General features: G+C 44.7%; 1 protein-coding gene across 2 annotated transcripts in view; it reads left to right on the top strand.

The window, feature by feature from the left end:
* nrxn1a (neurexin 1a) overlaps window positions 1-14,342 on the top strand; it is a 133,568-nt gene extending 119,226 nt beyond the window's left edge. The window contains exons 21-22 of one of the 2 annotated variants that reach the window (XM_062517542.1): window positions 9,582-9,654; window positions 12,368-14,342. In XM_062517542.1, coding sequence (XP_062373526.1) covers window positions 9,582-9,654; window positions 12,368-12,675 — 381 coding nt within the window. In that variant the 3' untranslated portion in view covers window positions 12,676-14,342. Of the gene's footprint in view, window positions 1-9,581; window positions 9,664-12,367 lie in introns of both variants that reach the window. The other variant, XM_062517543.1, reaches the window with a different exon arrangement.
* The last annotated feature ends 10,136 nt before the right edge of the window (window positions 14,343-24,478 follow it).

The raw sequence follows: 24,478 nt of genomic DNA, 5'->3' as shown, positions 1-24,478 counted from the left end.
GGATTTATGCTCTCTGGCTATTATAGGAAAAACACGGCCACCTCAGGCCTGCACAGCAGAGGGCAGGAAGATAGATAGTGCTGAGGAGTATTGGTAGAAACCTGTAACATCAGTCTTGTGCTCTGTTGCACATTATTGCGCATGGCTTTGATGTGGTCCTTTTGTGTGTTGTTATCGGTGTAGAATGGAATGGTTTGGGAATAATCCGCTGCACATTGTCATGAAACATTATACGGAGCATCCCTAAAATGTGTGATTATCGCCAAGGGATTGCGGGGCTCTCGTTCCCGCATTTTCTGTTTTCACAGACCTCTTTAAAAGCATGTTTTCCCGTTAACAATGACAAACAAGCGGAGGCCGTGTGGTGAGCGTGTGCGGGAGAAGGCGCGCGGCGCGAGGGAGCGGTATTAGCTCAGGAGCGGGGCGCTGAGGGAGTGGTGTTTATGGAAACACAGCCATGCGCGCTGCACCACAGCACCACAGCACCACTGATGCGTGCGCTCTTTAATATTTCCATCTGAAGTAGATCCCTTTGTGGCAGCCACAGGACTACTCAGACGAGGAAGTGACAGCACACTTGTGTCTTTTCTCCCTCCTCTCTCTCTCTCTCTCTCTCTCTCTCTCTCTCTCTCTCTTTCTTTCTCCTACGCTGTCTTTTGATCCTCTCTTATCTTTGTTGTTTTTCCAGTTTTTATTTCTCATTCTCTTTCTCTCTCTCTTTCTTCCTATTTCTTTCTTTTGCTCCTGCTTTTCTCTCGCTCTCTCTCATTCTCTCCCCTGATCCCTTGATTTACATTTCTCTCCAGCTCAAAGGTTAGCATCTCTAAAGGAATTAAGAGGCGTACGAGGCGTGTTCATTTTGATGTTGCGGGCATCAGTGCTATGTCAGAGCTATGTCTGCTAAATTGTGTGTTGGGCTTTCAATAATAGATGAGCTTCTCCAAGTGGAAAAGATGGTGTCATTAAAAATCCACCCAACTTTCAGATCCTCCACCATGATATGTGGGCTCTAATGAATTTATTCATAAGTTTGCTGATTCCACGTCATGCGAGGAATATTATTTTGAGTTCACATTTTTGAATGTATGGGAGAAACATCAAAAATATTGTTCCATGTGTCACAAACACACTGGTGTACCCGGCAGGTAAGACGGCTGGTGTAACACGCTCATAAAGAATATATACTGTTATGTATCATAGAAGTGAGCTTGGTCCAAATGATTTTCAACATGTGTTGGTTCACTAGTGCAGGAGAGGAGGCTTGGCTCTGAACTAGAGCGCCTGGATAGCACTGGTAGCAGGCAGCAGGTGGAGCTTCTAATGAGATTCAGCTGTCATTTTGTTCAGCGTACCCAGCAAAATGAATCTCTCACACTTTCTCTCTCTCTTTCTCACACACACACACACACACACACACACACACACACACACATCACACACACACACACACACACACACACACACACACACACACACACACACACACTCACACTGACACAGAGGCATAGAGAGTTTTGGGGGAGGTGGGGGGGTGTGATAGATTAACAGACAAGTACACTTGCACAAACAGACTTGATCTTTTTTCATCAGGTTGGGGAAAAAAATGACTATATTTTTCTAATTGACAACACTGCCATGATATCTCCTCCGCTCGTTTCCATCTAAAAGTGCATTTAAAGCATTTCTAGCGGAGTGGTTCTCCACATCACCCCCTGCTATCTCTCCACAGACACAGTTTCCAGCCATTGCATCATGGAAATGTTGTGCTTCTAATGAAGGAGTTAAGTGTTGAGGGGGGAGAGAGGGCCGGCCTCTGTGTTTGTCACACTTTCACTGATCTGCTGCTGGCCTTGTGGCCATCACTCCTGGTTCAGTTCTCGATCTGTTCACAGCGCCCAATCAATAGGTGTGTTTGCACTGGCAGGAACTAGGCTAATTAAGTGGCTTTATGAAAGCTCAGCTTTTTTTCCACCCTTTCACCATCTATCCCTGTTAACCGCGCCTCTGTTTTCCTCTCACCGAGCCCAAAGAATGTTTCTCGGTGTATTCCGTGCATTAGAGGTTGCATTATTCTGGCGAAGCCAGCGTCTATTTTTGCCGTTGTTTAATATTTAATGAGTGTTAAATGAATCCTGTGGCGTCCGCTGGCTGATTAGCGGAGGGCTGTTTTGGGGTACGCGTGGCCCATGAATAATGAACAGGCTGAGACTGGGGGCCCTGCGCTGCTGCTGCAGCTGCCACCAACAAATTGAGTCCCACGAGGCGGCGCGGTGTGGAAAAAGAGACACATTTATGAGCACCTCATCCCCCTCTCTCTCTCTCTCTCTCTCTCTCTCTCTCTCTCTCTCTCTCTCTCTCTCTCTCTCTCTCTCTCTCTCTCTCTCTCTGTGTCTCTCTCTTGTGAGCTTATGAGATTAAACACAGGAGCAGCACATCAGCATGTAAGTGATGAGGGCTGCTGATGCAGAGCCGCATGTCCCAGTGGGGGTCGGGGAGAATTTGGGGAGTCGGCGGCGCACATATTAAAAAAATAAAATAAAATAAATAAGTCGGAGGTGCCTAATGTGCCATGCATGTCATTTGCTCCAGCTGCCTGGGAGTAGATGTCTTGCGATGCGAGACTGCGATTTCTCCCCCCCCCCTCTTCTTCTTTAATAAAAAAGAGCTGTTTCTAACTAAGCACACCCTTAGCAACCTTGGGGCTTGGCGAGGCTCGTGATAGGCTAGAATTAGTCACCTGATCCAGGCGGCGCCGCTTGCAGTCTTACTATCTCTCTTTCTCATACTATTCCACCCTCCCTCCTTCCCTCCCTCTCTCTCTCTCTCTCTCTCCCTCCCTCTCTCTCTCTCCACGCTGCTCTCCCCTCCTCGCTTGTCTCTCATTCTCCCTGGCTCTTTTCAAGGCACTGATAGGATCTCCTGATGCACAGGCAATTTATCTCCCTCATCTTCTCAGCAGAGTAGCAGCGTTTCCCTCATCCCTGTTGATCTGAGTGAGGAAGGAAGGCTAAAAGAACGGGACTCCAATTTCTGGAGGGGTTTTGGCTTTGAGGAAGCAGAGGCAGAGGAGCACGAGGCAGACAGCCAGGACAAACTCTCTCCTCGTTTTCCCCACTAAACAAAGAGAGACAGAGACCTTCCGCAGTGTTTTGAGAGGGAGTGAGAGAGAGAGAGCAGGCAGGGTAGCCAGGCGGCCATGGAGGCGAGATGGCATTGTTCCTCATCGCAGGTAGTTTTCTCTTTTCAACAGTCCTTCACAATGTACCGAGCCTCCATCGCATGCAGAGGGCTTCAGTGTCCATCCTCCATGCACGCGCTCTGGCAGGAGCAACACCGCCGCTCGCGCCGCCTGCTCTGGGAGAGAGTGTGAGAGAGAGAGTGAGAGAGAGAGAGAGAGAGAGAGAGAGAGAGAGTGAGAGAGAGAGAGAAAGAGAGTGAGAGTGGGGAAAAAGAGAGAGAGAGGTTGAAAAAGAGGGGAGACAGAGAGGCTTGTGCCGCTGCACCTTTAACGTGCCTCTCTTTCAGCACTCCTCCGCTGCACACCAACTGTCATCCCTCCATCGCATGCATCTCCTCCTCATCCTCCACTCATGAGGGCACTCTCTTGTGCCCCGATCATTCACGAGGGAGGACATGGCTGCTCTGTCTGTTTGTTTGTCTGTTTGCTTGTTTGCTTTACTTTCTGTTGGTCTTTGTAACATCCAAATGATATGGGCATGACTTGTCATGTGGATGTCAAGGGAGTTTTCCCTCTCTTTTGTGCTTCATAAGATACTGTATTTATCAATTGCCTCTCCATTTGGATATCATAAATTCCTTACACCACAGTAGTAAGTCACTACTACTACTTATCGGCAACCCATCCTTGGAGAAAATACCGAAAATGCCATTCGACTTGACGTGTTTGACTGACACCTTCCCAACGCTTGTATATTAGTGCAGAACAATGTTTTATTTGTCTGATGATTCTGCTACTTGGCCATGGCCTTAACCCTCCTTTCTTTCATGTAAGACAAGTGGTAGCTATGGCAACATGAGTGCAGATGTCATGAATCACCCTTAGGAAATGGATTTTCAACATTTTTGTCAAAATATGTTTGGATTCCTTTGCGCACTAGTAAAAACAAACATCTTAGACTGAAGTCTGCCATCCCATTCCTCGTTGTTTAATTTGAGTGCCTAATAAGTCTTATTAGCAGACATCAGTGGAGACAGTGCTAACAAACACAGACCCGTGGTTCAGATGTTGATTTTGTTAACAGTTGACTTGAGTCATCAGTTACAGCTCAAGTGTAATTGGCTTATTCAGCAACACTGATATGTACAAGTGTGTATCCTTATGGGAACAGCTGAGAAATGCGCTCTGAAAAATGAACCTGGCAAAGTAAAGGAACGCCAAGTCCAGGAGTTGTGTGTGAGAACCCCAGGAGAGGTGAGTGGTGTGTGAGAGAAGCCTCAGGACAATCATCTCAGCAGTAGCTCATCTCCCCAATCTCCCCTCCTCCCCTGAAGCACACTCTGCCTAGAACTCAGCTCAACACTCTGATGAGATAGAAAGATAGAACACAAGCAGCAAACTGCCAGAGATTTCTAGGTGCAGAGTTGAAGACATGGGGAGGTTAAGAAGAGGCATCGTCTAATCGGCGCCAACCTGTGTCTGGAGAAAGAAGGTTAAGTAATTGGCAGATCACTGGTCACCCTGCCTGGGGCTGGACGAGTGGAAACCGAGGCTGTGGACGACTACTCAATGCAGCGTTTTAAAAACAGTTCCGTCTTTGCTATTATGCTCGCGTCTCGGAGCCTTTTTTCTCCCCTGCAGGCTGTAGGTGTTTAATGTGAACAGGGAGAAGAAATGCTGCAATGCATCAACCTTCCATGTCTAATTCACCACCTTGGCTGGCAGTGTTTTACCCGCCCCAACAAGCAGCGGCGATGCAAGGCCCAAGCACTCTCCCGAGCAAGGACACCTCCATGAATATTCACGTGTAATTAGCGTGTAGTAGAGGCCTGAGGACTTTGATGTTCTTCCTCCCGCACACTCTCCATCTCTCTCTCTCTCTTTCTCTTTCTCCATCTCTCTCTCTCTCTAATAGAAGGAAGGAGGGAGGGAAGGATCGTGGAGGAAGGGAGGAAGCTCTGCTGGTCCCAGCTGAGCCTCAGATCTTGCCTCTCTCTCTTTTTTTCTCACTCTCTCTCTCTCACTCTCTCTCTCTTTTTATCGCTTCCCATCATTTTTCATACAGCCTGAATTTGGCGTCACCATGGCAACAGAAAGGGATTCTACAGGGTGTAAAGATGGGAGAGGGGAAGAATTGTGATGGCTGATTTTTTCCTCTCTCTCTCTCTCTATCTCTCTCTCTCTCTCTCTCTTGCGCGCGCGCGATTGCGCCTAGCACAGAAAGTGGTCAGTGGTTTGGCTATTGTGTTAGAGGTCAGTCTGACGGTCAGGAGGTTATAGTGTTGGATGAGGGAGCAAAAGGTTAGGGTTATTTTTTCTGTGGGTGCTAGCAGGACAAGACAGGTGCTGCCGTCAATGTGAGGTAACAGCACTTAGCTCCAGGCTCATGATGCGTGGACGCATAGTGACCAGGTGTTTGGGATATTCTATTTTCTGTTCATGACCAAGAGGGTGTAAATGGAAAAGCAGCTTTAGAAAGTGAAGGATAGACATGCTGCCTGTCGGTAACACCACTAACTTATGTTGAAATATTTTGTTGACTGACTTGCTGAAGGACTGCACTACTAACAAGATTTATCGTTTAGTATGAGATGCAGGTGTTTGGGCTTAAGCGGGCTCTCTGAGATGTGCCAGAAGAAATAGGTCATGAAAGATGAAGCCGTTGATGTCCTCTGAATGGGCTGATTTGGGCTGAATGGCTTGATTGGCCACTAGTGGCTCCTGCTGTGGGCAGAGCAGCGCGGGGAGCAGCAGGTGCCTCTGCTGTCCACTTCACGCAGGTGGAATAAACAGGTGTAGGTACAGTGGCCACACACACACACACCCACAAGCACACCCACACACACATACACATAGAAGATCTTGTAGAACTACTGTAGCAGACTGCTCCTGGGTAATTGCAGGGAGATAGCGAGAAGTGCAAACAAGGTTTCTGGTGTCTGGTTTCTGCAGAGTGCAGCACTCACTCCCATGTCCCAGGTGTAGTAGAGGCACGGGCTATCTGGCTCTCTCACTGGCCACTCTCTCTCTCTCTCCCTGCCCATCGGTCTGGCTCACATCCCTTTCTCCTCTTGCTCTCTCTTTCACACAAGACGGCATTCTAGGCATTTAGAGACAGAAAAAGAGAAAGATGATGGACGGTGAGTGAATTTGCGAAGATGATTGTCTTGATGACTCCGTCATCAACCCTTCTTGAGTTCCCACTCACACGGGCGAGGAGTCGAGCGATCCTTGGCGGCCCATAAAGATGTCTGCCGCCATGCTAGGCGCAGCTGGTGAGTGGGAAGCTGGGAGCGCTGCTGGCGTTGGAGGGACAGAGCTTCGTGCTCTTAGTCATGGAGCATTTGCCAGTTTCGACACACACGCGTGAGAAACATCCCTCGCATTCACGGCTGTACACCAACAATGATCCCTCAGCCGAGTCCAGCTACATGTTTCTCCAAAGCAGGCTATAGCATAGCAAGATACATTTGTTCAACAATTAAATTATATCAGAAATGTATTCACTCGGGATTAGATAAAAGTATGTTATTGAGTGCAACTCAAATAACCTGGTCGGTCTGCGAAAATCAAATGCTAGGCCCTTTCATTTTTAGTTGAAGGCACTAGGCCTGTACTTGATTGTGAAATTAACTCATGCCACCAACCCCTATCTGTAATGTGCCATGGCTGTAACAACGTAAAAAGATTCCTTCAATTGAGTTCAGTAAATGGAAGTTTAATCGTATGGAATCAATGAAACACTGATTGACTGAGAGGAAATAAAAGTTTAGGCTCTAGGAAATCGATATACATAATAATGTTTCATCAAGCAGAAACAATACCAGACAGTCATTTTAAACCACTCAAAATTCCTAGGAGTATTTGTCCGGCTGTGGCAAGCAAAATATATATTGTATAGGCAATTGCACACACAGGCAACTGTATTAAGCGAAGACGTCCTTAGTGAATTAGTGAAACCACTGCTCCGAATATTACGATGATTGGTTTCTGTATGCATCCATTAACCACACAATCTAGACTAGACCAAACATGTTCACTATCATTTTTTTACATCTCCAACCATACGTTTGCCTGAAACAATCCTCTCATGAATGCCTAAGTCAGAGAAAGAGGTGCCATGGCTGGTTTTAGGCATGTGTAGATGCCATGTCATGTTTTAGATACATATTGTATCAAAATGACATTTAAAATTAGGGCTAATGTGTGCACATCTGTACACATATTACATTGTTTATTTGTTCATTTAAAGGCCAGCATTTCTGCAAAGCCAAGTGGAAACCAGTTCCATTTTCCTCTTAACCGTATAGATAAAAGTCCTGGGCTCCCAGAATATATCCGTCCCCTGGGGGCCCGGTGGGCCAGGAGGGGTCCGTCTGCCTCTCCACCCCACAACCAGCCCCCTAAGCAGCAGCACCCCGCCCACTGCTAGCATGGAGCTGAATAATTCAGCCGCGCTGACCTACATGCTGCGCGCTAGCGCTAGCGCTGAAGTTGGAGCAGGAGCAGGAGCTGCTCGCAGCGCGGAGAGGGATGGGAGGGTGGGGGCGCCCAGGAGACCAGCGTGTGGTTATGGCAACGGGACTGTGACTGCTCGGAGCCAACCCACTCCCACTCCACTCGCTCTCTCTCCATCCTTCTCGTCTCCTTTCTTCTTTCTTTCACACCCCTCTGCTTGTCTGTCGCTCCCTCTTCCCTTTCCGCTTATCGCTCTGTCGCTTCTCGATCGCCTTGCTTACAGCAACCTTCCTTCCTTCACGCTGCATTCCTCTCCTAATTCTCACTCCTCTCGGCTCTGGACTCTCTTCTGGTCTTGTAGTTTTTTCTCTGCTTGTTTTTCTTTTGTGTCTCCTCGGAGTTTATTCTCTTCACGTTGTGCTTATGATGCTCAGAGGTCTTGATTGGAGCTGCTCCAGATCCTGTGGGCAGTGCGTCTGAAATCGATCTCTCTCTCTCTCTCTCTCTCTCTTGCTCCCCCTCTCTCTCTCTATCTATCTCTCTCTCTCTCTCTGTCTGACACATACCAGTTGTCACCCAGTGCTTCATCACTGACAAGCAGGGCAGTCGTGTGCAGGCCAGCTGGCGAATGCCGCCCAGGCGAAAAGAGCGAGGCGTAAAACAGGGATGTGGTCTGTAGGGAAGAGACTAGACACTCTAGAGAGTTAGCACGCTCCATGTGCGGACGCGACTGATGAGAGCGGCAGCGTATTCCAGGCACGGCGCGTGTGCTAGGGGGCCATCTCGCTAACGGAATACCTCAGCTGGAGTGAGGCTCGCCGAGCAGCAGTCCCAATTTTACCTCCCATGCGACCAGGACCATGGCGTACCTCCCATTCAGACCACTGACAGGAATAGAGGCAAGGATATACCACCATTTTGTCCTGTTTGCTGTATGTTTGTGTGTGTGTGTGGTATGTGTGTGTGTGTGTGTGTGTGTGTGTCTGTGTGTGTGTGCGAGTGTGCGTGTGTGCGTGTGTGTGTGTGTGTGTGTGTGTGTGTGTGTGCGTCTGTGCTGTTTCACTGCCAGGGTTTGCTGAGGGATTGCCTGTGTGCAGTGTGTTTGGGGAAATGTCAGATGTAGACTTTGGCCATCTGTGGTGGCTGTTTGTCACACACACACTGTGACTTATGATGGCGGGCTTATGAAGAGCCCTCTGCTACTGCTATGCAATTATTGTAATGAATCGTAATATAATAGGCTTGCATGGGTTTTAAAAACATCACAATCAAATGTCACTTGTTCTCAAAGGGTTTATTACCACATGTATACGGGCATTAAAACCTGATAGTGTGATCAGCTGAACTGGTGATGTTTCATAAAACCTCTGTAGAGTGGAGACCTCGGAGACCTTTGAGTTGTGTCAGGGGAGCAGTGACCTTACCATGACAATAGAGCTCAAGGCCACACAGACTGAATGGAAGTGCACTTTAGATTTGATTCTCCAACGGCCACATTGCCTCTCTTTCTGCCTTTCTGCCTTTCTGTCTGTCTGTCTGTCTGTCTGTCTGTCTGTCTCAGTGTCTGTCCTCCTCCTTCTTTGGCCTTTTGGCTTGTTATCTGCCCCTATTGCTTTTCTCATCTTTTTCCGTTTCGCTGGTTCACTGAGGTGCAGGCGCGTGCTGGGCAGCTGGCCTGAGGAGTTATGTGGGCCAGTCGATGGCTAGGTCAGAGGTCAGAGTGGCGGCCTGCTGCTGCCCTGGACACTGCTGCCCGGTCCATTGGCCGCGTGGTCCAGAGAGAGCAGCTTGTCAGCTCTTATGTAGGACACTTCAGATCAGGGATGCTTGATGACGTAACATAATTGGAAAGATGTCTAAATGAGTCTTTCTCTCCCTCCCTCTGGCTTTCTCTATCCCTCTCTCTCTTCCTGTCCTGCTCTACACATCTATCTGTCTGACACAGGATGACCTTCTGGTAGCATCTGCAGAGTGCCCAAGTGATGATGAGGACATTGACCCTTGCGACCCAAGTTCAGGTGGGTTAGGTTAGTCATGTTTTTATATTATTATTTAAAGATCATCACCTTTTTGATTTGATATTTCCCATCTTTACTCCACATTTGTATTCTACATCTGTTCACCTTGACAGTTATATCTCACTATGCAAAGTGCCGTGCTGTGCTGCTGGAAATTGTCATGCTGTGACTTGAATCACAACTGCTTTGTTTGGTGAGGCAAGGGCTTTGACATTTGAATGAAAATGTTCAGCAGTAGACATTGAATAGGGTGTAATTATACAGAGGGATTTTTAAATGGCACGCTGTTGTTAAGGTCCATTGGCAGTTTAACTGCTCTTTCTGGAGAAATAATGAAAGATGAATCATGCATGAAAATGCAATGTTATCAGGCAGAACTTAAAAAGGCACAATAAACACTGACAATGACTATGATAATAATAACAGTAATAAATAGTAATAATAATAACAATAATAGTAATATTTCTAACAGTAATAATCAAAAACTGTGATAGAATTAAGTGGGCCTGCATTCTCCATTTTGTGATATCAACACATCTATTGCACACACAGAGATGAGCAACCATCTGTTACACACCAGGTGCTTTCAACAAAATTGCTGCCACCCTCACAATTAATTATTCAATTACTGTCTCTGGAGCTGTTGCCCCACAGATTGCAGTTATTGCAAAGAGGAGTGATCTAGTTTTCCTTTTTTCGTACAGGATATATCAACTACCGGAGGGCTCTCAAAATATATAAGTCTCTTGCAAGCTATTGAAGTCATTTTATACGCCAGTATCACAATGTTAATCTCTACCCTACTGAGAGCTGTCCTCTAAGAGCATAGTCATCTGAGAAGCACTGTCTTGTCGCTGTACTTTTTCAACCAACATGAGCAATGGTCTAGAAGCTGCATCTGTGTCATGGCTGCATGTGTGCTGTGCTTCGGCTAGGTAATTGAACAATTAACTGCAATAACATAGCAGAAACGGGAGCATCAGCGATTCACTGAGCAATAATCTCCCTCTGAGGCCCCTCTGGTGCTGGGCGTCTGCACTGCATGTGATGAAGACTAGCGAGGGGAAGACTAGGGAAGCTCAGGAGCCATTCAAATGCACTGTAATGCACCATAATGCATAATGCACCGAGGGAGAACTCAGAGCACCAGGAAAAGCTTTTAAAAGTGCGCGTCAGATAGCGTCTTGGAATGAACAAAGGCTCTCAGACGCTGAATTCTAATCCTTTTGAAGCATTAGAGTGTCATACTACAGCCATTGTGGAAGTTTCCTGTTGAAACGTAGCTCAACAAATCCTTACACCGTTACAGAGTTGTGTTGTTGTTTGCAGTGAGCAGATTAGCTACAGGGAGAGAGATCCTGTGATCACCATCTCCAGCGCTGCTCCCTGAGGCTGATGCAGTGGGCGGATCAGTGATCTTTAAAAGCGCTGCAGATCTGCGGGGAAATAAAGTCAGACGTGTACGGTACTCGGGCTCGTATGTCTCATCGTGTAGCTGGAGCCATGTTGCCAGTGACCCGTGCCCCTCTCACATGGAGGGGAGATTCACATGAAAAGATTGGCGCTCACAGCCTGAGGCTTATCTCATCCAATACCACGCCAAATTGTTAGGCAGTACTGATGACATGGAACTCCCCAAACAACAAATATATGCCCACAGGTGCAAGTCATTTGATTACTATAGTCAGAAGTGCTTCCTTTGTCCGTTTTTCTTCACGCCGATATTGCTTTATGTTTTTAATTAATGTATTGTTCATAGTGGCTGTTGTAGAAATGCGATTAAGCTGCAGGGGAGGCAGAACGGTATAGCCCAGCACATTCTTTATCACCATCTCATTTTCCGCACCCACGGGCCAGAGTTTTACGTGGCTTGTTTCACATGTCATTTCTCTCTGAGTTTTATGGGCTGCCTGTAGCCGGAAGCGTAGTAAATTAAATCCCTCCTCTGCGAGAACATCAATCCAGAGGAGATAACTATCTCTCAGGGGGTGGGGGATAAACATCTCAGGAGTTTAAGTTTCTGGTCATCTGGAAGTTAAAATGTGGCATACCGTGTCAGGATGTAAATGAAGCACAGTTTATTTTCTATCCCAGTGTGCGCGCGAGTGTGTGTGTGTGTGTGTGTGTGTGTGTGTGTGTGTGTGTGTGTGTGTGGACTGCACATAAAAATTCTGTTTGCCACTGGAGGTTAGTAAAGGCCCAAGACACTGTGTGCAAATGGTTGTTGAGCCTATGTAGTTGAGCACTGGTGAGTCACTGCCACAGAGCCAAGTTGTCTCTGGAGTACCCAATGCATCAGCCCGCCTCACACAGGCCCGTAGAGCAGAGCTGTGTTCGCATGGTAACTGCCACTTAATACTGGCAGATTTGATGAAAATGCTTGAATGCTAACATAAAATGCACTTTGTTAATGCTCCTTGCAGGGAGAATCACCATTTATTATTATGATGATGAAACATTTATGCATTTGCATCATAAAATGTGGAAAATTGCTTTCCACTGTAAAATGTACGGCAGTGCTTGTCATTATGTTGAAACGTTAAAAAGCGGGTGTGGGATGTAAACAAAGCAGGTAGCATTGATCTGTGAGAAATGAGCCCACGGTTCCATACGGTGCCCTGATCAATGTGTAAGCGTTAGCTCCCTCTTGTGTTGGGGCTCTTGTGCGCGCCTGAGGGCCACTCAGTGATCACATGTGATTCCGTCCTCACAGCCCATCCCCCGCTGACGGAGAGCAATGGCTTCCCGGGCCCGTCCGAGGTGATCCGCGAGTCCAGCAGCACCACGGGCATGGTGGTGGGCATCGTGGCGGCGGCCGCGCTCTGCATCCTCATCCTGCTCTACGCCATGTACAAGTACCGCAACCGCGACGAGGGCTCCTACCACGTGGACGAGAGCCGCAACTACATCAGCAACTCGGCCACGCAGCCCAACGGAGCCGCCGTCAAGGAGAAGCCCATCGGCGTGGCCAAGATCTCCAGCAAGAACAAGAAGAACAAGGACAAGGAGTACTACGTCTGATCCATGCTCATCCCCCCCCCCTCCTCTCCTCTCCCCCCACCCTACCCAGCTCCACCCTCCCATCCTCAGACATCCTCATGGTCACGTGCCAGAGGGAGGGGCTGTTTGTGTACAGTTATAAAATGAACAGAGAAACCGAGAAAAAAAATACTAGTGTCTTAGTGTTATCTAAGACCTCCATATACTGTCAGTGACGCTACAGAACTTTGTACTCCAGCACACAAGAGAGCGGCGCGTGGAGAAGGACACTTAGAGAGGACTCTGGGGTGGACACTGGTCATGTGGAACAGTCCGACGCCATGTGAACCCTAAACAAGTGTGGGACGCTTCGGTCACCCCTGTCCTCCCTCAGGGGTGGCAGCAGTGCCACGCCACAGGACTCTTCATGTTTCTAATGTGAGCCCAGACTGTGTTTGTGTTGCTGGGGACATTTGCCCCCTCCCCCCCTCTACAGCAAGAGAAATCATACCTGATCAAATCCTGAGAAAAAATGATACAGCGAGGACCAGTTATGGTATCCTGAGAGACTTGCATACATAGCGACAAGAAGCTACCTATGATTGTGAAATCAGCCAAAGTATTCGCCCCCCACCCCCCCCTTTTTTCTAGTGGCTGTCTTGTCCAGCTGGTGGGAGAGGAGAGGAGAGGAGGGGAGAGGAGAGGAGAGAGAACAGAGAGAACAGAGACTGCTAAACTGAACGTTCATGCCTTCCACACAAGGAGGAGGGAAGGAGGCCTTACAATCTGGTGTGTCAAAGCTGCACTTGGCTTCAGTGTTGTTGCTGTCATGATTGCCACAAGCACAGATGATGGTTAGAAGCAGGAAATGGAAGGAAACCAGAGGGACAGTGTGACAAGAACTTCATGCACGTGAAATATCTTATTACATATGTTTATATACGGTGCAAAGACTATCTATGTGTGCTCTCTGGACTGTGGCTGAAGTGGTGTTTTATAGCCTGTTAATATAGATGATGCAAACTACAGTATACCTGCTCTTCAAACCATTTTTGTAAAAACAAGTGGGAAAACAATTAAAAACAGAAAACTAAATGTCAATGTGTTGCTATAGCGATAGATAGTTTATGCCATTAGCTGTGAGGATTTTGATTTACAGTATTATATTTTTCCTCCAATCTGTGCATCTCGTAGGCCTTTCTTCATTTCAACCAGTTTCTTTCATAACATTTGTTTCTGCATTGCCCCAATTTAAAGATGCTAATTTGGTCTGGGGAGGGTGGGGGGGATTCATAATGCTGGAAATGTGTTGAAACATCTGGTTGTCGGAGCAATATTCATTTACATAAACAAAGTGACCAATCCAATTATGCATGGTGATTCCAATTTGGTTATTTCGACAGAAACTGCATTTGATGGGGGAAAGGTGTAATGTGAGCCTCTGAATTGTGACTAAAAATGTGAAAAGTCAAGAGAAGTATTTGTTTTGTCATGCCTTCTGAAAGACATGTGACATGACCAATAAACATTTAGCCTTTTCATTTATTTTTGTTTTATTTTTCTTTTGTGTGTGTGTTTTTTATTTGTGTACAAATTTTCTAAGCCTTTTTGTTTTTATTGTGACAATTCTTTGATGACCTCAAAGTGAAAAATTTATTATGAAAATAGTTTTCAAAAATCAAATGAATAAAATAAAATATGAAGTCTATGCTGAGAGTGTGGCTTTTTTCATTTGAAGTATATTTCGTTTTGTTTACTGTTGTAAATACATATTCAAGGAATATTTTGTTATGTTAATATTGTTATATTTATATTTTAAACATTTGTATGAATATAGCTATTTATCATATGAAGTTTTCTGGGTATTATAAAAACAATGACAAATGCAATTGTCAAACATATAAATCTGAATACAGAGATGGAACTCAAATTATGCATGAAGCTCTTAAGATGCTCAACGTGCCACATTACATTGGTGTAATTTGACAATGAAGCTGAGAAGTAATTTCTTAAGCAAAGTCGCTCCCCCTCCATCCAAGTGCTGGAGTGGAAGAGTGTACTAGTTAGTGAGCGTAATTAAAGGAGCACTGAGGAAGCAGGTGAGGTGGGTGTGCTGGGTATTGGGTGTGCTGTGCTGTGAAGTTCACTGAGTGGACCAACAATTTCCACTCCAAGTGCACATTTTCATTTCCCGATGAGGGTCTTCAAACATCCTTTCATTCACCTTCCAGCTCTTCTTGCCAGAGTGAAACGTGTGAGGAGTCTTAAGAGGGAGACCTGTAGAAGAAGCCTCTATTCTCCTAGGCTCAGGAGACTGGGCATGGGTATTCATTAGCAGCGCCAGCTATTCGGCTCTGAGCTCTCCACCAGAAATTCTGCATGTTGTATATTTGCTATGAGGGCTGCCAGAGAATGATTGCATGGTGATTCATTGCTTCTTGATGCTGACTGATTTATTCTTAGGAAACTGTGTACCTGGAATACTGGTTTTGGCACAGCTGGCTGGGGAGCTCAGCCTCTACAAGAGGTGCAGTACAATTACATTTTGCAAATTAATTTGAGTTTAAGCATACAAGCCAAAGACCTTCATCTGGTTTTGCATATTTTTAGAGAATTTATGTTGGGCCTGTTTAAGAGTCACATAAAAAGGGGGAACAGAATACAAAAACCAAAGCAGCAGTACTTCAGGCTGTGTGCTGAAACCAAGATCCCTAGAATCCAGAAATTTCAGGAGGCTTCTATATTTTGTTTATTTTTATCTATATTTATTTCTCAAGATAATTGACCATTCTGTCCAACAGCATTGAGTATGGAGCATTATTTTAACTAAACATGTACTGTACAGTACTGATAACACAAAGGCATCAAACAAGAACACAGGTTCAATTATATAAAATGCATGACTGTAAAATCAGCACACCCCCTTAAAGCCCTGTGTTAATGAACATGAAGGGGATATGTTTTCATTTCCTCTCCACAGATGGAGGATGTGATGCACATTAAAACACCACTTATTCATTTGCCATAGAAATGTGAAAGTGATACGATGCAGCTTGGCATGTACTCTCATGTCTTTAAAGCATAGTGACGCTAAGATGAGGTGCACACACACCACAGATGTCAGCCCACAGATTTGCCCGAGCCTGTGCTGCATCTATTTCTGCTGGAGAGAGAGAGAGAGAGAGAGAGAGAGAGAGAGATCTTCTACATGAACCTGCCTCTATATAGTCCCTGGTGCCACGTCCTAGAGTGGAAGTCATATTTATTTCAAATTACAGATTCATATGACATTAAAATATAATTTCCTCCCCTATATAAGCTTGGAAAAAATAAAAATGTTACAGCCACAGAGAGAGGAAATGAGGTTGTCTTGGCATCCTTAAAAGGTTCTTTTTCATCACACGGTACTGACTAAAATTGTCTCCCTCATTTCACATTTTCATTCGGAATCCAGCTAAATAAAAAATAAATGAAATTTCTGCTTTCTTTTTTTTCGAAAAACATTGTAGATACTTCTTGAATGCTAACAAATCATGTTCCCTTGACAATAACACTGCAGACGGTTTGCTGCCGTGACTCAATGTTGAACCTATCCTTGAGAAATCCATTGGCATATCCATTAACACAACACAATCATCCAATTGTGAGCTAACTGCTACAGAAACTCTCTCTCACTATCATTAGGGAATTTTGAAAACAGGTTAAGGACATTTTTTACTCAAAGAAGAGTTAGCAGGAGAAATACGAAGACCGTAAGGCAAAAAGGAAACCTCTTGATGTGGTTGCAGTCCCCAGGGCTTAGGCAAAGCATCTGCACTGCAGAAAACACACATCTATATTTAATAGTGCAGATGACTTATATAATAGTACGATCTGTATTCCTCTACATGTGTATGAGTGAGAGAAAAGGCAGATGAAAGCAACAGCTAGCTCCTACTGTCTCCTATATACCCCCCTATTTAAACCCAAACCTTTCATTTTATTCCTCTATTGCAACCGGGCCCCATTCTGTTGGCTGAGCATGACCTTTTCACACATAATGGCAGGGACAAAAACAACAAGTCATCGGCCCTTAAAGACCACTGACCTGACATTTACAGAGCACAGTAAGGGTAGCCATTACCCATGCCATAGCTGTCACCCCAACTACCAAAACACCATTAGCCACCATTAGCTCAAAGTCAACTTCACTCACTGTGTGATGTAACACCCACATTCAGCCTTTCTAAAGGGCTATTCAACCCAACAGACAATCCAAAATACATGATAAACTCTCTCTCTCTCATTCACTTTCTCTCTCTAACACAATAATACAGTAAACACACACACACACACACACACACACACACACACACACAACCAGACACAACCAGCATGCTCACTGTTCAGGTGGACACAGACACGGTCATTTAGACCTAAGAATTAAGATAAGAGTTGGTAGCCTCAACTGGTGCTGTGCATCATCACATCCTCAACACAGCCCACACCCATTAACTGTCATCTCTTAAGGTCACTTGTGTTCCAATGTGCCGTTGATTGTTAGGTGGACTGGAGCTTATTGTGTTGTGTGGAGTTGTCTGAATAGGGACGTGCTGCTGCTGTGACGCTACTACACGCCCATATGATTCACATGCAGCACATCTCACCAGAGCCTTATTTTCAGCCTGAGCTATTTTCACATCTCACGTTGATTCTTGCAGAGCGTGCTGGCATTTCCCAGGACTGACGGCAGAAGTTTAGGTGGGAGGTGTTGTCTTCTCTATTCAAGTGATTACTCAACAGCCGGGACACAGGGTGTCTCTTTTTTGACTCCGGCCCTCCGCGTGCTGATGCAATACGGCTAAATCTGTCAGTGCCAGACAGCGTGAGTGTCCACGACGGCAAACTCTCCACCTCCCTACCAACATTTACATCCGGCGTTAGATACGAGAGCTTACTCTAATTAACTGTGCACACTCTCATTTTCTGTATAATTATGTTCTTTGACTTGTCATCAGCTCAGGGCCGCGTGTGTTATCTTGCCTCCGCAGTTCTGAATACAAATTGTTCCCCTTTTACACCTCAGAACCATATGCAAATGAAAGGGCTGGGAAACAAAATCTTTTTTTTTGGGGGGGGGGGGGGGGGCACCATTTCGCTTAAGCTTTCAAGGGGTCTCATAGATGATGGGGGAAACACACACACACACACACACACACACACACACACACACACACACACACACACACACACACACACACATACACACACACAAATACACTGTTGACTTTGTCTTGACTTACCTGACTTTTTTTTTTCTTTTAATAAATGTGCTTTTTCCTCACCTTCCTGCAGGCCCATGCAATAAATCATAATGAAATAATCATGTGTTTTTAATTAAAACTGCATTTGCTGATATGAATGCACTGCGTAGACAGGAAGCGATCTGCTCACAGAAAACTCATCTCCTGTCCAGAGCGCAGGCTGGGGGCCATTACTCTCTTTGTTGGGGGTGGGGGGCAGCTAGATAGCATAAACACTGCATCCATTACCCTCCTCCCAACACACAAACACACACACACACACACACACACACACACACACACACAAAGACCAGGAAGGAGACCTTGGATGAGACAGCTGTGTAATTGATTGCTCACTATGTTATGTTATTGCAGCCCACAATGTCATACTTGAGATGAATCCCTTCTCTCTCGCTCTTTCTCTCTCTGTGTCCCCCTCTTTCTTCTCCTCCTCTAGTGTACAGCATCATTTGTGTGGACTGACATCTCCATGAAATATGATTGTGCTAATGATGTACTGTAAATCAGACATGCAGCTTTCTCCTTTAAAACTTGAGTAGGCTTCCAACTGGTCCAGTGCCAGGTCCTCATTCTCATATCGTCGCTATATTTACATCAGTTACAGCTGTATGCTGTTTGAGAGAAGAGCCTCAAAACAACTCCCTTTCCTGACAGACGTGTTCAACTCTTCTGTGTCCTGCTTCTAAAATGACATATTCTGCAGTGCAAACTGTGCAATAAGCCAGACGCTTTTCCTAAACATCTTCTAGGACCTGGATTTCAATGAGGTGAAGTAACAGGAAAAAATAAAAAAAAAATAAAAGAAAAATCAAACTAGCGGCTGTTTTCAATCGAAACACATAATGAAAATGGTTGCCTAAATGGAATGTCGATAAATGATTTGTTTCAGTCTGGGTCTATCACAGTGTACAGTAGTGTATGGTTCCAGCCATTTATCTTACAGTAAAACCAGTGGCCAGTGGTGTTTTTTATTATTACCGTATTGCAGAGGACAGGGAATGTCTGACTGCAGCAGCAAAATCTTATTCACATTTCTTCTGCAAGAATTATGCAAGATGAATAAGCAGAGCTGGAGTCAATACATGTCTGGCCTTGACGGAAATGTGGAAGCGGACAATCCTGCTCTGTAAGGTTCTCCTACAGGTATAAGCCTCATGTGACTTCTGCCTGGCTCATTGATTATGTATACGGTGTAGGACGTGCAGCAACCAGGCGGCATTCATGCTGGAGAGCGATGACCTCTGAATAGTTTCACTGTGCTATCAGTAGTAGTAGTATAGTGCCAGTTATTATCATAGTCACAATGCCAGGAGTAACCATATAGTGAAAAAGACCATATGGTGACATGACAACCATTGTACGTCCCTTTAAAGCTTTACAAGCCCAGCAAAGTCATGTATTGATCTTAAATCAAACCTGAAATATTACAGAGTGACTGGATATTTATGTGCATTGTATTCAAAATATATTCAAACTATTTCCCTGCATCTCTTCAATTATATAGCAGGGTTAATTCAGTTTTCATGTCTGTTCTTCACCAGAAGAAAATCATAGACCATTAAAAATCCTCACGTTCCATTTTAAATCCTCTCATAAAAAGGAATTGAGGAATAATGAATGTTTCCTTTAGTGATCAAACTCTCTGTAGCTCTGGACGTCAGCATGAATTTAAATGAAATGTAGTTTAAAAATCCTCTAACTTGTCAAGTCCTTTGTGTCACAAACACCATTAAACTATAATGACTCTGGTTGCTGAACCGTAAGGCATCCTGTTCCAACATTTACGTACAAGTCAAATCAGCCTGTGGGTCTTGTGTTTTTAGAATATTTAAACACCTGTTTAAATACTTAAAACAAAAATATTATACTGGTTGTGGTATACTTGTGGTTAGAACTGTTTGTTCTCTTTGGCTGTGTGACATTTCCAATACTGGTATGGTGATGGGCATACACGCCGACGACTATTTGTTATGTTTGCAGGCATTTCTACAAAATTTTGCCACAACCTCGATTTTGAAACCAGCGTCTTCCCGTGTCGTCGCTAATTGGTTAGTGAACTATGGTGCTCCAGACTAGGATCTCCCTGACAGGAGATGTAAGTGGGCGTGGCCAGGCTACCACATGGCTGCACAGGGGAACACAATGTTGCCAGCGATCACTTAGAACAGCAAGATGAAGCATTTCATGTTACACCAGAGGAGAGAAATGGCACTTAGTTGTGCTATCCTCAGGGATGTCCTTATAATGTCACAACCAGCTTTTCTCTGAATGAGCAATAAGAGAAGATACATATAAGCAGTGTTTTGTTTTATTATCATACTTGTCTATGATGCCAATGAATCACCCTGTTGGACAAGGAATAAATAATTAAATCTGTCCATTAACCAAGATAGCTATGCCCCCCTCCACGGGTACGACCTTGAGTTTCTTTGAGTTCATATTTATTTAAACATGATATACTGAAACTGTACACAACAACAACCCAGCAGAAACATGCGGTAGAATTGACATGAATAGATGTGGATGTCCAGCTGAGAGAAAATGTCATCAGGCTGCTCGGTCATAAAGGCTTTTATGTGTTATGTGCGTTGTCATGATGACGCCCGGAGTATGAAGATGACACCCATCGGGCTTTATGATGGTACTTTACCATAAATGGCCATGTTTGCAGTGACTTATAGCGAACAATAAACAATGTAGTGTGAAGAAAATAACCCTCCAAGCAGACCAATATCTATTCCCACTTGATTTCTCTTCCCTTTCCCGTATACCTCACCTGTGAGGTAAACCACCAGTCATCAGCCATCTTTGGCCCTCATCACACCTGAAGTCCAATCCCTCTGACTGCCCATCGCCATCGCCATCCCTATGACTGCCCTACCATCGCCTGCTGTGGTTCCCTGCCCGGATCCCTGGCCCACGCATCCTAGCGAGCCATTACTTTTCGAAATTACTAATGGACAGTTTATTCCCTACACTGGACTATTTGAACTTTCTGATACTACAAATCACTTGACTGTGAATTGCTCTACTGTAACTGACCCTAGGAAGATGGGTTGGGCCCTTGAGTCGTGGATCTGTCTGAGGTTTCTTCCTATATGTATCTCCAATTCTGGGGAGTTTTTCCTTGCCCCTGTTACTCATGGGCTCTCTTTGAATGTTTAACACTCTGTAAAGCGCCATGAGACATGTGTAATGTTTTGGCACTCTATAAGTGAAATTAAATTGAAATGGAAAATGACTCAAATGCACATAGGGGACATCCAGCGCTTGTGCTGTATTGTTTGATATTCAAGGTTAGAATGAACTAATTAATCCAGCTGATTTTTCCTATACTGTAGGCCTACAGTATGTGTGTATATATATATATATATATATATATGTGTGTGTGTGTGTGTGTGTGTGTGTGTGTGTGTGTGTGTGTGTGTGTGTGTGTTAAACACTCTGTAAAGTCAAACAATCATATGACAGGATTGTAAAAACACATCAAACACACAAAAAAATGTGTCACTGTCACTGTCCTTTAGTTTGGCATCACTTGCATGATGGTGTTGTGATGGCAAGAGGGCTTAGACACACAGTGCATGACTGCATTCCATCTGAGACGTGGATGTGGAGGAAGGTGAAGCTAGTGTGAGGTGATGTACTGTAGCTGCTGGTGACAGGAGAAACGCAGTCCTTGGGAACAGGGCCATACCAACATTCATGTCAGTGTCTGTTGCTCTAATCACTCACTGCCAGCTCCATCAGTGAATAGTGATGCTCTTTAAAATGAGGAAGCTGATGCCAGAATACACTTGCACAGATTCTTTCTGTCTTTGGTGTTTTGAGAATGTGAATATGCTCTAACAAGCAAGCCTGAGAGAGAATGTAATTTAAACCAGTGACATTTTTAGATCCGACGGATAGCATATTCACTGATAAATCATCTGAACAAGTGGTTGGACCTTTCATCAAACATCAAACATCAACTCATCCAGTTTGTCCTAGAACATGAAAACTATACGCTCTGATTTAAAAATACCATTTGTGTGATGGCAAGGTGTATGACCCTATGAGAGATGCTTCCTGGTTCGTCACAGTGTGTTTTTGCTATTACCCACCATGACCACTTGAACTGTGGGTGGGCCTCGCACTGAGAACATTAAATTGGGCAATAACACAGCATCAATTCAGTACACCCCTGGGTGCCTTTGCTATCCAAATGGAATTGGATGAGTGTATTTGTCTGTGTGTCTATGTGGCTCTGCGTTGCATGTTAAGAATAGTCCATCTTACACTATGTGTAGAATAAAGAGATGCAATGTTCACTCAGTCTGAAGACAATAATAGTGATGGGCTCAGCCAGTGGTCCCAGTAATGATTCCCTCAGAGGAAATGGCTCAATGTAGCGCTCATGAGCAAGTCTGAATTATGCTGGCTATGCCTCCAATGCTCTCTTTGAAGGCTCTTGGCCATTTCCATGGTCGTTCCTCAGCACGATTCCTCCTGATGATGAATAGCCATAAAGACATTTGCTGTGGTTCATCACCTGTGACAACTCTACACCACCTCAGGATGCACTTGAAGCAAAACAACCAAGACAATGAGAAAGGCCCGTGTTGACTTCTTGATGCTTTGGAACATATTGAACATCTACATGTTGGAAAAGGTAGACAAAAGGTCCTTGGTTTGCTGTAAAAAAAAAAACATCAGTCAGATCAGTGTTCTGTGTTCTGAGGCTTTTGCTCATTTTCAAATGTTTTTTTATTAATCAAGTCAGCATGAAACAACAAGCATTTTTGCCATCATGTTGGGAACATGTTTAACCCAGAGCTGCACATTCACTTATCCACTCATGTCTTTTAGGCGTTGTTCATCAACGTCTGATGTGGACGGCTCATCTTAACCCTTTCTGCTTCACAATTATAATAAACTCAAGAAAATTCCTTTTGGTAGATGAACTGGACAAATTCAGTCTTTCTTTCATTGGCATTAATGGTAAATGACTGAATTGTGCTGCTCTGAAGATGATTATGGGCAGACACCAACTTCATGTTCTAATGTTTTATTAGGTGGTCTAACAGGGACACGACAGGAAGCTGTGTTATTTCTGTTCCAGCCATCTGCATTACATGCCATCTCACATTTCCCACAATGAAATAGACAGCGCTCAGGATTTGATACCCTGGCCATTTGTACTGCAGGAACCCACCCACCCACCCACTCCCATGACTGTTCCTCTTCAGAACAGCATGCATGCGTTGGTGTGCGAATGATATAGAGTCATCGCACTGCTGGCGGGCTGTCAAGATAAGTTACCTTACCTGGTAACACACCATTTGGGTTGGATTATGGGGCATATTTCATCCTAGCCCGAACCAGAACGAATTTACCTCGCCCACAAAATTTGAGGATGTCAAATTCCTTAATCGCTGTTTTCTGTTAATCTTTGTATATTATGTATAATGTTACTTCTCCAGCAGCAGCAATTTTGTTTTGAACAATGGCCCGAAGACATCTTATATGGGCATAGAAACCTCTCAATGGAGCAACTCCAGACTGTATTTCCAGCCCTCAAGTTTTCTAGGAGGGACAAATTTGGGTTGGCTTCCAGGACATTGAAGGCTTTAAAATATTAACATTTAAACATTTTAAGGAGGGTTTATTGTTACACATAAGACACCTCTGCACCAGTAAATCAAACAATAATAACACATACAGTAACATGGACTGGGAATAGATAGCCAAGCACTGATGTGTCCACATATGTTCATAAGCTCTAACATTAATGCCTATTTATATAATGATTCTTGCTGTTAATTCAGACACCACTGGCCTTTTCACTCTCTTCATTTTGAGGATTGCCATAAAGTGCTAGGGCCTACATCATTAAAAGACAAACACACAATGCATTTTAAGCAAAGGTAACAGCAGACAGAGAAGTTGTGAGTCACATTGTGAAAGTAGACTGTGTAGGAAGGGCCTAATGTGCAATCACTTGGGAGTTGGTTCCATCTGTGCAGCGTAGAGGAGGTCCGCCCCACCATTTAGAGATGTGTAAAAACAGCAGATAGTTTTGCAGATGAGAAATATTTTTTATTAGACTACTAGAAAATAAATGTAAACACTGATTTATATTTCAGCTTGTCATGAATTGATAAGGTGAAACTATACAGTCACACATTTGACATCCATATGAAATGCACAGTGAAATGGCCGCTCCCCTCTCCGTGCTGTCAGATGAGCTCCGACTGACTCTGGTACAGTGTGCATTGTGTCAGCTGGATGAGGCACCACTCTCTCACAAGAAAGCCTGTCAAGTCATGCCTGGGTGAAGTGGAAAACAATGTTTCTGGCAGCATCCTTTCACAATCCCCCATAAATGCATGATTGGACAGGGCTTGGCTGGGAGTTTGCAGTGTTTTCACCGCACCCATGACTCTGTTGAGAGACCAGACACACATTTCATCATGATGTTGGGGAGGTTTGGCTTATACTGTTCAGTGTACACACCATTCCTTTCTGAGCATTACAGTAGTTACTCACTCCTATATGTGTCC

Source organism: Sardina pilchardus, chromosome 17 (genome assembly GCF_963854185.1).
Source record: "Sardina pilchardus chromosome 17, fSarPil1.1, whole genome shotgun sequence".
NCBI classification, from domain to species: domain Eukaryota; kingdom Metazoa; phylum Chordata; class Actinopteri; order Clupeiformes; family Clupeidae; genus Sardina; species Sardina pilchardus.
Note: the sequence above shows the minus strand (reverse complement) of the source record. Positions and strands in the feature narration are given on the sequence as shown.